At 39.7% G+C, this 15,395-nt stretch overlaps 1 protein-coding gene and 1 long non-coding RNA gene across 2 annotated transcripts in view; one reads left to right on the top strand and one right to left on the bottom strand.

Annotated features, from left to right (window-relative positions):
• Positions 1-15,395, top strand: part of ARFGEF3 (ARFGEF family member 3) — a 400,722-nt gene that overhangs the window by 325,388 nt on the left and 59,939 nt on the right. Inside the window, exons 26-28 of the mRNA XM_053710627.1 lie at positions 3,092-3,195; positions 11,157-11,301; positions 12,058-12,186. Of these exons, the coding sequence (XP_053566602.1) occupies positions 3,092-3,195; positions 11,157-11,301; positions 12,058-12,186 (378 nt within the window). The remainder of the gene's footprint in view (positions 1-3,091; positions 3,196-11,156; positions 11,302-12,057; positions 12,187-15,395) is intronic.
• The window catches only part of LOC128656620 (uncharacterized), a 139,541-nt gene continuing 135,261 nt past the window's right edge, over positions 11,116-15,395 (bottom strand). The window contains exon 3 of the long non-coding RNA XR_008402034.1: positions 11,116-11,328. This is a non-coding gene — a long non-coding RNA (uncharacterized LOC128656620). The remainder of the gene's footprint in view (positions 11,329-15,395) is intronic.

The following is a 15,395-nucleotide window of genomic DNA, read 5'->3' on the forward strand; positions in this document are numbered from 1 at the left end:
TTTCACAAAGGTGCTAGGGTCCCTTCTAGCGGTGCTAAGACCAAGGGGCATTGCAGTAGCACCTTACCTAGACGACATCTTAATACAAGCGTCGTCCTTTCACAAAGCAAAGGCTCATACGGACATTGTTCTAGCCTTTCTAAGGTCTCAAGGGTGGAAGGTGAACATAGAAAAGAGTTCTCTGTCCCCGTTCACAAGGGTTCCCTTCCTGGGAACAATAATAGACTCAGTAGAAATGAAGATCTTTCTGACAGAGGTCAGGAAGTTAAAACTTTTGAACACTTATCAAGTTCTTCATGCCATTCCTCAACCCTCCGTAGCTCAGTGCATGGAGGTAATAGGACTAATGATTGCGGCAATGGACGTGGTTCCTTTTGCTCGAATTCATTTAAGACCACTGCAACTGTGCATGCTCAAACAGTGGAATGGGGATTATGCAGATTTGCCTCCCCAGATACAAATGGACCAGAAAACCAGAGACTCACTCCTCTGGTGGTTGTCTCAGGATCACCTGTCTCAGGGAATGAGTTTCCGAAGACCGGAGTGGATCATTGTCACGACCGACGCCAGCCTCTTAGGCTAGGGTGCGGTCTGGGAGTCCCTGAAAGCTCAGGGTCTATGGTCTCGGGAAGAATCTCTTCTCCCGATAAACATTTTGGAATTGAGAGCGATATTCAATGCGCTCCAGGCCTGGCCTCAACTAGCGGGGGCCAAATTCATCAGATTTCAGTCGGACAACATGACGACTGTAGCGTACATCAATCATCAGGGAGGAACAAAGAGTTCCCTGGCGATGAGGGAGGTATCCAAGATCATCAAATGGGCAGATGATCACTCCTGCCATCTATCAGCAATTCACATCCCAGGAGTGGACAACTGGGAAGCGGATTATCTGAGTCGTCAGACTTTCCATCCGGGGGAGTGGGAACTTCACCCGGAGGTTTTTGCCCAATTAACTCAACTATGGGGCCTTCCAGATCTGGATCTGATGGCGTCACGTCAGAACTCCAAAGTTCCACGTTACGGGTCCAGGGATTCCAAGGCGAGATTGGTAGATGCCTTAGTGGCGCCTTGGTCGTTCAATCTAGCTTATGTCTTTCCACCGTTTCCTCTTCTCCCCCGGCTTGTAGCCAGGATCAAACAGGAGAAGGCTTCGGTAATTCTGATAGCTCCTGCGTGGCCACGCAGGACTTGGTATGCAGACCTGGTGAATATGTCATCGATTCCACCATGGAAGCTACCTTTGAGGCAGGACCTTCTAATCCAAGGTCCATTCAAACATCCAAACCTAGTTTCTCTGCAACTGACTGCTTGGAGATTGAACGCTTGATTCTAGCTAAGCGTGGGTTTTCGGAATCAGTTATAGATACTCTGATCCAGGCTAGAAAGCCTGTCACCAGGAAAATTTACCATAAGATATGGCGGAAATATCTTTGCTGGTGCGAATCCAAGGGTTACTCATGGAGTAAGATTAGGATTCCAAGGTTACTATCTTTTCTCCATGAAGGATTGGAGAAAGGTCTGTCAGCTAGTTCCTTAAAAGGACAGATATCTGCTCTGTCTGTTTTGTTACACAAGCGTCTGGCAGCTGTGCCAGATGTTCAGGCGTTTGTACAGGCTTTAGTCAGAATCAAACCTGTCTACAGACCTGTGGCTCCTCCATGGAGTCTAAATTTAGTTCTTTCAGTTCTTCAAGGGGTTCCGTTTGAACCTCTACATTCCATAGATATTAAGTTACTATCTTGGAAAGTTTTGTTTTTGGTAGCTATTTCTTCTGCTAGAAGAGTTTCTGAATTGTCTGCTTTGCAGTGTAATTCACCCTATCTGGTGTTCCATACAGATAAGGTCGTTTTACGTACCAAACCTGGTTTTCTTCCAAAAGTGGTTTCCAATAAGAATATTAACCAGGAAATAGTTGTTCCTTCTCTGTGTCCTAATCCAGTTTCTAACAAGGAACGTCTGTTACACAATCTTGATGTGGTTCGTGCTTTGAAGTTTTATCTAAAAGCAACTAAAGACTTCAGACAAACATCTTCCTTGTTTGTCGTCTATTCTGGCAAGAGGAGAGGTCAAAAAGCGACTGCGACCTCTCTGTCTTTCTGGCTGAAAAGCATCATCCGATTGACTTATGAGACTGCTGGAAGGCAGCCTCCTGAACGAATTACAGCTCACTCTACTAGAGCTGTGGCTTCCACATGGGCTTTCAAGAATGAGGCTTCTGTTGAACAGATCTGTAAGGCAGCGACTTGGTCTTCACTGCATACATTTGCCAAATTTTACAAATTCGATACTTTTGCTTCTTCGGAGGCTATTTTTGGGAGAAAGGTTTTGCAAGCAGTGGTGCCTTCCGTTTAGGTTACCTGACTTGTTCCCTCCCTTCATCCGTGTCCTAAAGCTTTGGTATTGGTTCCCACAAGTAAGGATGAAGCCGTGGACCGGATACACCAATGTAGGAGAAAACAAAATTTATGTTTACCTGATAAATTTCTTTCTCCTATGGTGTATCCCGTCCACGGCCCACCCTGGCATTTTGGTCAGGTTTAAATTTATTTTTGTAAACTACAGTCACCACTGCACCCTATGGTTCTCCTTTTTCTCCTAACCGTCGGTCGAATGACTGGGGGGACGGAGCCTGAGGGGAGCTATATGGACAGCTCTGCTGTGTGCTCTCTTTGCCACTTCCTGTAGGGATTGAGAATATCCCACAAGTAAGGATGAAGCCGTGGACCGGACACACTATAGGAGAAAGAAATTTATCAGGTAAACATAAATTCTGTTTTATCTGCTAAGTAAAAATGGCACAACAGTGGCCTAAATACAAGTTAGAAAATGTAGTTTACCTCAGTATTACATCACTTACTGTTCTTCCAACATTTGTAACTATTTTTTTCACCCCATAGATAAAGTGAATCAGAATGAATTGACCAATACTGATAGATACTTGCTTAAATTACTTAAAATGATGTAGGGAAACATGTAATCAAAACTGTAATATTAATGTTTACATTTAATTATGAAGTATTCCTAATAGGATTTAGTTATTTATTTGTGACTATAAAATGTCTATTGATATGCCTGTTCTTATTATCAGGGGAGGTGGACTGCAAAGAGATTGGAGACTGTGTGCTTGGACCTGGTTCATCATCCACAGATTTGTGCCTTCCAGCATTGGATTATCTAAGAAGATGTTCACAGGTTTGTTACAATTATCAGTTTGCTTCCCCTCTCACTCATAATGGTCTGGATTACAAGTGGCACTCTAACTTTTGTGCCCAAGCGATATCGAGTTTTTACGTTTTTTTGCACACAACGTAAATAGCACTCATATTACAAGTTGAAAGTTAATGAGAGAGCGATGGTCAGGTTAGCGTGACTGAAAACATCACGTAAATCGTAGTGACTCTAAAAAGTTGCACCAAACACAACATAAAACACTAAAATAAACTGTTATATAAACACTATCTGATAAAAATTAGTGATATAAATATTCATAAAAATATTTATAAGAGTTGAAAGGTATATGGTATATTGCCATGTATTTGAATGTGAAAGGCTATAATATATATGTATAAATAATAATTCCATAACAATATTTAATAATGTTTTACTGGTTATTTACTGTACATATTTCACATACCACATACAGGAATATGTTATTTTTATTCTTATTACATTTCTATATATATCTGTATAATATAAAATATTAAAAAATATTAATAATAATTATTAAAAATTGTTAGATACTTTAAAAAATATAAATAAGACATAGAAAAAAAAATAATATATATATATATATATATATATATAATGTTTACATTATCTATAATCATTTATAATTTTGTTTTTTTAATATTTTAGATTTAATTTTTCAATAACGTGCCTTAAAGGGATATGAAACCTAATTGATTCAGATAGAGCATGCCAATTTAAACAGCTTACTAATTTACTTCTATTATCAATTTTTCTTTGTACTCTTGGTATCTTTTGATGAGAAGCATGGACTTATACTTAGGAGGCGGCCCATTTCTGGAGCTCTATATGGCAGCAGTTTTGCAAGAATGTTATCCATTTGAAGGAGTTTTTTTTTTTTAAATAGTATGCTCAGTCTTTTTAAAAAAAGAAAATGTTGTGTTTTATATCCCTTTAAAGATAACAATATTTCTCCAACATAGGTGTGTCCGGTCCACGGCGTCATCCTTACTTGTGGGATATTCTCTTCCCCAACAGGAAATGGCAAAGAGCCCAGCAAAGCTGGTCACATGATCCCTCCTAGGCTCCGCCTTCCCCAGTCATTCTCTTTGCCGTTGCACAGGCAACATCTCCACGGAGATGGCTTAGAGTTTTTTGGTGTTTAAATGTAGTTTTTATTCTTCAATCAAGAGTTTGTTATTTTAAAATAGTGCTGGTATGTACTATTTACTCTGAAACAGAAAAGAGATGAAGATTTCTGTTTGTAAGAGGAAAATGATTTTTAGCAACCGTTACTAAAATCGATGGCTGTTTCCACACAGGACTGTTGAGAGGAATTAACTTCAGTTGGGGGAAACAGTGAGCAGACTTTTGCTGCTTGAGGTATGACACATTTCTAACAAGACTTGGTAATGCTGGAAGCTGTCATTTTCCCTATGGGATCCGGTAAGCCATTTTTATTAAATAAGAATAAAGGGCTTCACAAGGGCTTTAAAGACTGGTAGACATTTTTCTGGGCTAAAACGATTGATTTATAAGCATTTTTAATAGTTTATAGCTTTGAGGAGTTATTTTATTCTTGGGAATTATGTTAAAGAAACGGCAGGCACTGTATTGGACACCTTTTTCACTGGGGGCCTTATCTAATCATAGGCAGAGCCTCATTTTCGCGCCACTAATGCGCAGTTGTTTTTGGGAAGCAAGGCATGCAGATGCATGTGTGAGGAGCTCAGATACATAGAAAAAGCTTACTGAAGGCGTCATTTGGTATCGTATTCCCCTCTGGGCTTGGTTGGGTCTCAGCAAAGCAGATACCAGGGACTGTATAGGGGTTAAATATAAAAACGGCTCCGGTTCCGTTATTTTAAGAGTTAAAGCTTTCAAATTTGGTGTGCAATACTTTTAAGGCTTTAAGACACTGTGGTGAAATTTTGGTGAATTTTGAACAATTCCTTCATACTTTTTCACATATTCAGTAATAAAGTGTGTTCAGTTTAAAATTTAAAGTGACAGTAACGGTTTTATTTTAAAACGTTTTTTGTACTTTGTTATCAAGTTTATGCCTGTTTAACATGTCTGAACTATCAGATAGACTATGTTCTGTATGTGAGGAAGCCAAGGTTCCTTCTCATTTAAATAGATGTGATGTATGTGACAAACAATTTAGAGAAAATGAGGCCCAAGATGATTCCTCAAGTGAGGGGAGTAAGCATGGTACTGCATCATCCCCTCCTTCGTCTACGCCAGTCTTGCCCACACAGGAGGCCCCTAGTACATCTAGTGCGCCAATACTCCTTACTATGCAACAATTAACGGCTGTAATGGATAATTCTATCAAAAACATTTTAGCCAAAATGCCCACTTATCAGCGAAAGCGCGACTGCTCTGTTTTAGAAAATACTGAAGAGCATGAGGACGCTGATGATAATGGTTCTGACATGCCCCTACACCAGTCTGAGGGGGCCAGGGAGGTTTTGTCTGAGGGAGAAATTTCAGATTCAGGGAAAATTTCTCAACAAGCTGAACCTGATGTGATTACATTCAAATTTAAATTGGAACATCTCCGCGCTCTGCTTAAGGAGGTGTTATCTACTCTGGATGATTGTAACAATTTGGTCATTCCAGAGAAATTATGTAAGATGGACAAGTTCCTAGAGGTCCCGGGGCCCCCCGAAGCTTTTCCTATACCCAAGCGGGTGGCGGACATTGTAAACAAAGAATGGGAAAGGCCCGGCATACCTTTTGTCCCTCCCCCTATATTTAAGAAATTGTTTCCTATGGTCGACCCCAGAAAGGACTTATGGCAGACAGTCCCCAAGGTCGAGGGGGCGGTTTCTACTCTAAACAAACGCACTACTATCCCTATAGAAGATAGTTGTGCTTTCAAAGATCCTATGGATAAAAAATTAGAGGGTTTGCTTAAAAAGATGTTTGTTCAGCAAGGTTACCTTCTACAACCAATTTCATGCATTGTTCCTGTCACTACAGCAGCGTGTTTCTGGTTCGATGAACTAGAAAAGTCGCTCGATAAAGATTCTTCTTATGAGGAGATTATGGACAGAGTTCACGCTCTTAAATTGGCTAACTCTTTTACTTTAGACGCCACTTTGCAATTGGCTAGATTAGCGGCGAAAAATTCAGGGATTGCTATTGTGGCACGCAGAGCGCTTTGGCTAAAATCTTGGTCAGCGGATGCGTCTTCCAAGAACAAATTGCTTAACATACCTTTCAAGGGGAAAACGCTGTTTGGCCCTGACTTGAAAGAGATTATTTCAGATATCACTGGGGGTAAGGGCCACGCCCTTCCTCAGGATAGGTCTTTTAAGGCTAAAAATAAACCAAATTTTCGTCCCTTTCGCAGAAACGGACCAGCCCCAAGTTCTACATCCTCTAAGCAAGAGGGTAATACTTCTCAAACCAAGCCAGCCTGGAGGCCAATGCAAGGCTGGAACAAAGGTAAGCAGGCCAAGAAACCTGCCACTGCTACCAAGACAGCATGAGATGTTGGCCCCCGATCCGGGACCGGATCTGGTGGGGGGCAGACTTTCTCTCTTCGCTCAGGCTTGGGCAAGAGATGTTCTGGATCCTTGGGCGCTAGAAATAGTCTCCCAAGGTTATCTTCTGGAATTCAAGGAGCTACCCCCAAGGGGGAGGTTCCACAGGTCTCAATTGTCTTCAGACCACATAAAAAGACAGGCATTCTTACATTGTGTAGAAGACCTGTTAAAAATGGGAGTGATTCATCCTGTTCCATTAGGAGAACAAGGGATGGGATTCTACTCCAATCTGTTCATAGTTCCCAAAAAAGAGGGAACATTCAGACCAATCTTAGATCTCAAGATCCTAAACAAATTTCTCAAGGTTCCATCGTTCAAAATGGAAACCATTCGGACAATTCTTCCTACCATCCAGGAAGGTCAATTTATGACCACGGTGGATTTAAAGGATGCGTATCTACATATTCCTATCCACAAGGAACATCATTGGTTCCTAAGGTTCGCCTTTCTGGACAAGCATTACCAGTTTGTGGCACTTCCATTCGGATTAGCCACTGCTCCAAGAATTTTCACAAAGGTACTAGGGTCCCTTCTAGCGGTGCTAAGACCAAGGGGCATTGCAGTAGTACCTTACTTGGACGACATACTGATTCAAGCGTCGTCTCTACCACAAGCAAAGGCTCATACGGACATTGTCCTGGCCTTTCTCAGATCTCACGGGTGGAAAGTAAACGTAGAAAAAAGTTCTCTATCTCCGTCAACAAGAGTTCCCTTCTTGGGAACAATAATAGACTCCTTAGAAATGAGGATTTTTCTGACAGAGGCCAGAAAATCAAAACTTCTAAGCTCTTGTCAAGTACTTCATTCTGTTCTTCTTCCTTCCATAGCGCAGTGCATGGAAGTAATAGGTTTGATGGTCGCGGCAATGGACATAGTTCCTTTTGCGCGAATTCATCTAAGACCATTACAACTGTGCATGCTCAGTCAGTGGAATGGGGATTATACAGACTTGTCTCCGACGATACAAGTAGATCAGAGGACCAGAGATTCACTCCATTGGTGGCTGACCCTGGACAACCTGTCACAAGGGGTCATTGTCACGACCGACGCCAGTCTGGTGGGCTGGGGCGCGGTCTGTCAGAGTGGGTCATTGTCACGACCGACGCCAGTCTGGTGGGCTGGGGCGCGGTCTGGGAACCCCTGAAAGCTCAGGGTCTTTGGTCTCGGGAAGAATCTCTTCTCCCGATAAATATTCTGGAACTGAGAGCGATATTCAATGCTCTCAAGGCTTGGCCTCAGCTAGCAAAGGCCAAATTCATACGGTTTCAATCAGACAACATGACGACTGTTGCGTATATCAACCATCAGGGGGGAACAAGGAGTTCCCTGGCGATGGAAGAAGTGACCAAAATAATTCAATGGGCGGAGACTCACTCCTGCCACTTGTCTGCAATCCACATCCCAGGAGTGGAAAATTGGGAAGCGGATTTTCTGAGTCGTCAGACATTTCATCCGGGGGAGTGGGAACTCCATCCGGAAATCTTTGCCCAAATAATTCAATTGTGGGGCATTCCAGACATGGATCTGATGGCGTCTCGTCAGAACTTCAAGGTTCCTTGCTACGGGTCCAGATCCAGGGATCCCAAGGCGACTCTAGTGGATGCACTAGTAGCACCTTGGAGCTTCAACCTAGCTTATGTGTTCCCACCGTTTCCTCTCATTCCCAGGCTGGTAGCCAGGATCAAACAGGAGAGGGTATCGGTGATCTTGATAGCTCCTGCGTGGCCACGCAGGACTTGGTATGCAGATCTGGTGAATATGTCATCGGCTCCACCATGGAAGCTACCTTTGAGACAGGACCTTCTTGTTCAAGGTCCGTTCGAACATCCGAATCTGGCCTCACTCCAACTGACTGCTTGGAGATTGAACGCTTGATTTTATCAAAGCGAGGGTTCTCAGATTCTGTCATTGATACTCTTGTTCAGGCTAGAAAGCCTGTAACTAGAAAAATCTACCATAAAATATGGAAAAAATATATCTGTTGGTGTGAATCTAAAGGATTCCCATGGAACAAGATAAAAATTCCTAAGATTCTATCCTTTCTTCAAGAAGGTTTGGAGAAAGGATTATCTGCAAGTTCTTTGAAGGGACAGATTTCTGCTTTATCTGTTTTACTTCACAAAAAGCTGGCGGCTGTGCCAGATGTTCAAGCTTTTGTTCAGGCTCTGGTTAGAATCAAGCCTGTTTACAAACCTTTGACTCCTCCTTGGAGTCTCAATTTAGTTCTTTCAGTTCTTCAGGGGGTTCCGTTTGAACCCCTACATTCCGTTGATATCAAGTTATTATCTTGGAAAGTTTTGTTTTTGGTTGCAATTTCTTCTGCTAGAAGAGTTTCAGAGTTATCTGCTCTGCAGTGTTCTCCTCCTTATCTGGTGTTCCATGCAGATAAGGTGGTTTTGCGTACTAAACCTGGTTTTCTTCCGAAAGTTGTTTCTAACAAAAATATTAACCAGGAGATAGTCGTGCCTTTTTTGTGTCCGAATCCAGTTTCAAAGAAGGAACGTTTGTTGCACAATTTGGATGTAGTTCGTGCTCTAAAATTCTATTTAGAGGCTACAAAGGATTTCAGACAAACATCTTCCTTGTTTGTTGTTTATTCTGGTAAAAGGAGAGGTCAAAAAGCAACTTCTACCTCTCTCTCTTTTTGGCTTAAAAGCATCATCAGATTGGCTTATGAGACTGCCGGACGGCAGCCTCCTGAAAGAATCACAGCTCATTCCACTAGGGCCGTGGCTTCCACATGGGCCTTCAAGAACGAGGCTTCTGTTGATCAGATATGTAAGGCAGCGACTAGGTCTTCACTGCACACTTTTAGCAAATTTTACAAATTTGATACTTTTGCTTCTTCTGAGGCTATTTTTGGGAGAAAGGTTTTGCAAGCCGTGGTGCCTTCCATCTAGGTGACCTGATTTGCTCCCTCCCATCATCCGTGTCCTAAAGCTTTGGTATTGGTTCCCACAAGTAAGGATGACGCCGTGGACCGGACACACCTATGTTGGAGAAAACAGAATTTATGTTTACCTGATAAATTACTTTCTCCAACGGTGTGTCCGGTCCACGGCCCGCCCTGGTTTTTTAATCAGGTCTGATGATTTATTTTCTCTAACTACAGTCACCACGGTATCATATGATTTCTCCTATGCAAATATTCCTCCTTTACGTCGGTCGAATGACTGGGGAAGGCGGAGCCTAGGAGGGATCATGTGACCAGCTTTGCTGGGCTCTTTGCCATTTCCTGTTGGGGAAGAGAATATCCCACAAGTAAGGATGACGCCGTGGACCGGACACACCGTTGGAGAAAGTAATTTATCAGGTAAACATAAATTCTGTTTTTCATGTGTGCTACCCCAACACCCCGTTAGACCTAATTCACGAAAACATGAAGTGCGATACACATATTGCATTCTTAGTTCTTCACATAGAAAAAAAATATTTTTATTATTAAATATATATTTCTACATATCTGGTAATGTTAATGTAAAATCGATAGCTATATCTATAGAAATAGATATATAGGTATATACAAATGTATATATACATAAATATGTATGTACAATAAAAATAACATTTTCCTGTATGTGAAGAAAATTGGAATGTGAAATATGAATAGCTCCTATTATAAGTAATTGGGAGAACTTAAAACAAAGCACTATATATACATGTGTGTGTCTTTCCAAATCATGTCCAAACAATTTAATTTGTCCCAGGTGGCCTCCAATCAAAGTGTAGAAACATCTCAAAAGATGATCCAGAGAAACTGGATGCACCTGAGCTAAATTTCAAGTGTCATAACAAAGGGTCTAAATACTTATGTCAATGTGATATTTCAGTTTTCTCTTTTTAATAAATCTGCAAATATATCAAAAATCTGTTCATTACGTTCTTATTATGGGGTATGGAGTGTAGATTGAAATGAACATTTTTAATTTAAACCATCTTAGAATTAGGCTGTAGCCTAACAAAATTTTAAAAAAAATTATGTGGTCTGAATGCTTTCTGAATGCACTGTGTGTGTATATGTATATATATATATATATATATATATATATATATATATATATACACACAGTGCATTCAGACCACATAATTTTTATATATATATATATATATATATAAATAAAAATAAATATATATATATACTGTTTGTTCTTAATCAGAAGAGTGGGGAATGGTGTGCCAAAGTTCATTAAGGGGCCCACTGATTTCTAGTTATGTGCTTGTTTGAATTCACAACTATAAAGTACACTGTAGATAAATTAGGATCTTAAAACAGAATTTTATTTAGCATTTTTGTATGTAGCTTTAGCATTTACTTTAGTAAATTTAATCAAACCTTCATCTTTCATATATTAATAAAAGTTTTCTGCTATTAGATTATAGTATTATTTACATGATCTAATTTTTTTATAGTTACTGGCTAAAATCTACAAAATGCCATTAAAGCCTATATTCTTAAGTGGGCGCCTAACTAATATGCCTCGTCGGATTCAGGAACGATCAGCCAGCAGTGAAGATGGCATTGAAGCTGTTCTTTCAGAGTTTGATGATGACACTGGTGAGATGCTTTTAATTCTTTCTGCATCTGAAAATTAAAGACAAGATTATTAATTTGATCTTTCAAAATATGTCCAGCATGTTGCTTAAGATACTTTGATGCACATTTTCTGGATTTTTACTGCTAAATGCAATTAAAATGATTCAATAAAAAACAGAGGGTGCTTCAGTAAAGAATGTAACATAATTCTTCCCAAATTGGATTTTGTTTGAGTTGGAAGTCAGTGCTTTGAATTCCAAATCACTGAATGTTCAAGCCAAAAGTGAATGGAAGTGTTTTTGTATTACACTTTTTGTTAGCAAACAATGCGTCTAGTTAAAGCTATCATTGTAGAGAATATGTGTCTTGACTTAATCTATGTAATAGAAGGCACCAGTGGCTCTTCAAGTAGACGCACTGTTTAAAATGCTGATGCGTGGAGCATTTCTAGGTATGCTCCACATGCCTGTACACAGTACACCCTATACTGAAACAGTGATAGCTTTTACTAGAAGCATTTTAGCTCATTTAAGTGTATTGCAAAAATATTTCCAATCAAAATTGAAATGAACTGATGTGTATTTCAGTCACTTTAACTTTCCAAATGAAGATATAAGTTTAGAGCTGTCAGTCTTATTTTATAGATTGAGTTTGTTTTCTATGTCTAATTGGACTAATCTGAACTACTTCATCTCTATTTTACTTTCTATTTTACTTTTCAAATCTTTGTTCATGTAATTGTGATTGTGCCTTCCCCTAATTCTTTGACTCATTCAGGTCTTATAGAAGTATGGATCATTCTCCTAGAGCAGCTTACTGCAGCAGTGTCTAACTGTCCCCGTCAGCATCAGCCTCCTACCTTGGACTTGCTCTTTGAGTTGCTAAGGGAAGTCGCTAAGATACCAGGTAAATCATTCACATGATTAATAGATGTTTACGTACAAGTCTTTTTGCTTTTATTAAAAGGAGAGTGAGACCATATAAACTATTCAGTGTAAAAAAGAAAAAAGGGACAATAAATCCAAAATTTTTCTTCCATGATTCAGATAGATTATACATTTTTAAACAACTTTCCCATTTACTTCTGTTATCAAATTTGCTTTATACTCTTGGTATCTTTTATTAAAGAAGTAGCATTGCACTCCTGTGAGCTAGCTGCACACATTTGTAAGCCAATGAAAATGGGCATACAAGTTTAGCTACCAATCAGCAGCTAGCTCCAAGCTCCTGAGCCTATCTATGTATGCTTTTAAACAAAGAATACCAAGAGAAGGAAGCAAATTAGATAATAGAAGTAAATTGGAAAGTTGTTTAAAATCGTATGTTCTAACTGAAGCATGAAAGAAACATTTTGGGTTTCATGTCCCTTTAAGAGTTGGAAATCATGTATGTTGAGCTTTTGCAGAGTTGTAGGTTACCCAAACAGAATCCAAAAAATGAAGAATTCAGCACTCTTATTCCAACCTTAGTGGTACTTTATTGTGGCGTTTCAGAGAGGACTCGCCCCGTCCTCCCCAAAACGTGACAATAAAGTACCACTAAATTTGGAAGGAGAGTGCTTCATTTATCAATATGGACTTACTCGTGCTCCCCAAGATTATCCAGTAAGCATCATCTGGTGGAGTTTGCTGCTACATTTTTGCTTTTAGATATTCCTCTCTCTTTTTCTCTTTCTTTCTCTCTTTCTCTCTCTCTCTCTTTCCCTTACTTTTTTCTCTCTCTTTCTCTCTGTCTCTTTCTCTCTTTTATCTCTCTTTCTTTCTCTTTCTCTTTTATCTCTTTCTCTCTCGTGCTCCCCAAGATGATCCAGTAAGCATCATCTGGTGGAGTTTGCTGCTACATTTTTGCTTTTAGATATTCCTCTCTCTTTTTCTCTTTCTGTCTTTCTCTCTTTCTCTCTCTCTCTCTCTTTCTCTTACTTTTTTCTCTCTCTTTCTCTCTGTCTCTTTTTCTCTCACTAATTCTCTCTCTTTCTCTCTGTCTCTCTCTTTCTCTCACTTTCTTTCTCTCTTTTTCTTTCTTTCTCTCTCTCGCTTTCTCTCTCTCTTTTTTTCTGTCTCTATCTCTCTCTTTCTATCTATGTCTCTCTTTCTCTCTCTCTCTCTCTGTCTCTCTTTCTCTCACTTTCTGTCTCTCTGTGTCAGTCTCTCTGTCTCTCTCTTTCTCTCTGTCTCTCTCTTTCTCTCTACCTTTCTATCTCTCTCTCTCTCTCTTTCTCATTTAATTACATGAAAGCTAAGATTTGTCCTTATATTTATGAGTCTGTTTGGAATTTGTTTTAAAACTATGTATTGTAACCCCTCGCTTCTCAACCAACGGGGTACTTGTTGCTCTTGTAAGGGGTACTCAGTGGCTTGTCTTTTCATTATTTATTGCCCTGATGCAGCTATGGTAAACATACAATGTGTCACAGAAATCAGTGTTTCCCAGTTCTATCCTCAAGCACCTCAAAAAGGCCAGTTTGTGTTTCCCTGCCTGGACTAGTTCACTGCTCACTTACTATGACTGACTCAATTGTACTCAAGTAGGGAAATCCTTAGAATCTTTGACACAGGGAAGAGCCAAATAAAGTGTATAGCACTATGAGAAAGTGTCACAAAGACTTGTACTAAATATAGGGTAACAGTAAAGTATCACAAGTAAACTATGCTGTGATGAAATGTTCCAGGTAAAGTGTTCTATACCATAATTTTAAATAACTATATGTGTGTTGTGTGCTATTTTCTCTTTAATTGTATTTCTTTATTATTTGTTGCTGTAATATTTCCAAAGATTTCCTGCAGTTACCTTATTACTTTTTTGGTGCAGAAAAATATTTATAAAAAATAAATTATTATATTTTTTCCCCCATAATATTGTGCCATATTTACATCTTTGTATTAAAGAGACAGTCTAGTCTAGTTCTATTTGTATTCTTTGTTGAAAGCTAAACCTGGGTAGGCTCATATTGTAATTTCTAAGCCCTTAAAGGCCACCTCTTATCTCAGTGCATTATGACTGTTTTTCACAGCTAGACAGCGCTAGTTCATGTGTGCCATATAAAAAAATCGTCCTCACTCCCGTGGAGTTATTTAAGAGTGTGCACTGATTGGCTAAAATGCAAGTATGTCAAAAGAACTGAAATAAGGAGGCAGTCTGCAGAGGCTTAGATACAAGGAAATCACAGAGGTAAAAATTATATTAATATAACCGTGCTTGTTATGCAAAACAATACAAATTCTGGAGTAGACTGTCTCTTAATATGGGATTTGTATCTTCTTTTGTTAATCCCTTAATGACCAGCGCCGTATGCAATGACAAATCTACTGTATAATGTCCCTTTAAGGACCAGTGCCGTACCCTGTACGACACTGCTGTCCTGGGCCTCTCTCTGCCGCGATCTCGTTACTGTTTGTGGGGTAGTGCAGCAGCATTCAGCAGTGCTGATTGATACAAAATATTGCTAAGGCCTGCTGCTGCTACCCTGTGTAACTGCTGACAAAAAACACCAATCAGGGAGCACAGTCTGTACAAAGTAGTTGTAGAATGGCAGGCAGCTTTCAAGAGGAAGGGAAAGGAAACCAGGGCTTACAGGAAACTAGGTCTGCCTAGTATGGCTCCTCTTGAGTCCCCTATTCTGCATGTGCATGCTAATTTAACCCTTCCTTAGACTACACTATTTTGGGACTTTTTGCTTCCAGCAGCAGCCTAAGAAAATGCTACTTGCAGTTAAACAAAAACAGTCTGCAGGCAACAAGTGGCAGGCAGTATGGTGGTTGTAATGAGGATTAGGGCATATACTGATGAGTTTAAAGTGACAGGAAACAGGTTAATGTGTCTATATGTGGCTTGTTTTGGCAGAATACATGCTTTCAAGACCTATGTGCACTTTACTTTTATTTATATGTAATACATAAACAATTGTAAGTATGGATGTGGCATATGTGCTTGTGCTCACAGGATTCTTTAATAAATATATATATGCCAGAATTATTATGGATAAAGAAAAAGAAAGATAGCTTCCCATCTAATCCTTTTATACAAGCAGAAGGTAAAATGAAATATTTAGGTATTATGCTCTCCAATAACCCTGATAATTGGTATGCTCTAAATTTCAAACCAGTTTGGAGGGAATG

Source organism: Bombina bombina, chromosome 4 (assembly GCF_027579735.1).
Source record: "Bombina bombina isolate aBomBom1 chromosome 4, aBomBom1.pri, whole genome shotgun sequence".
NCBI lineage: Eukaryota > Metazoa > Chordata > Amphibia > Anura > Bombinatoridae > Bombina > Bombina bombina.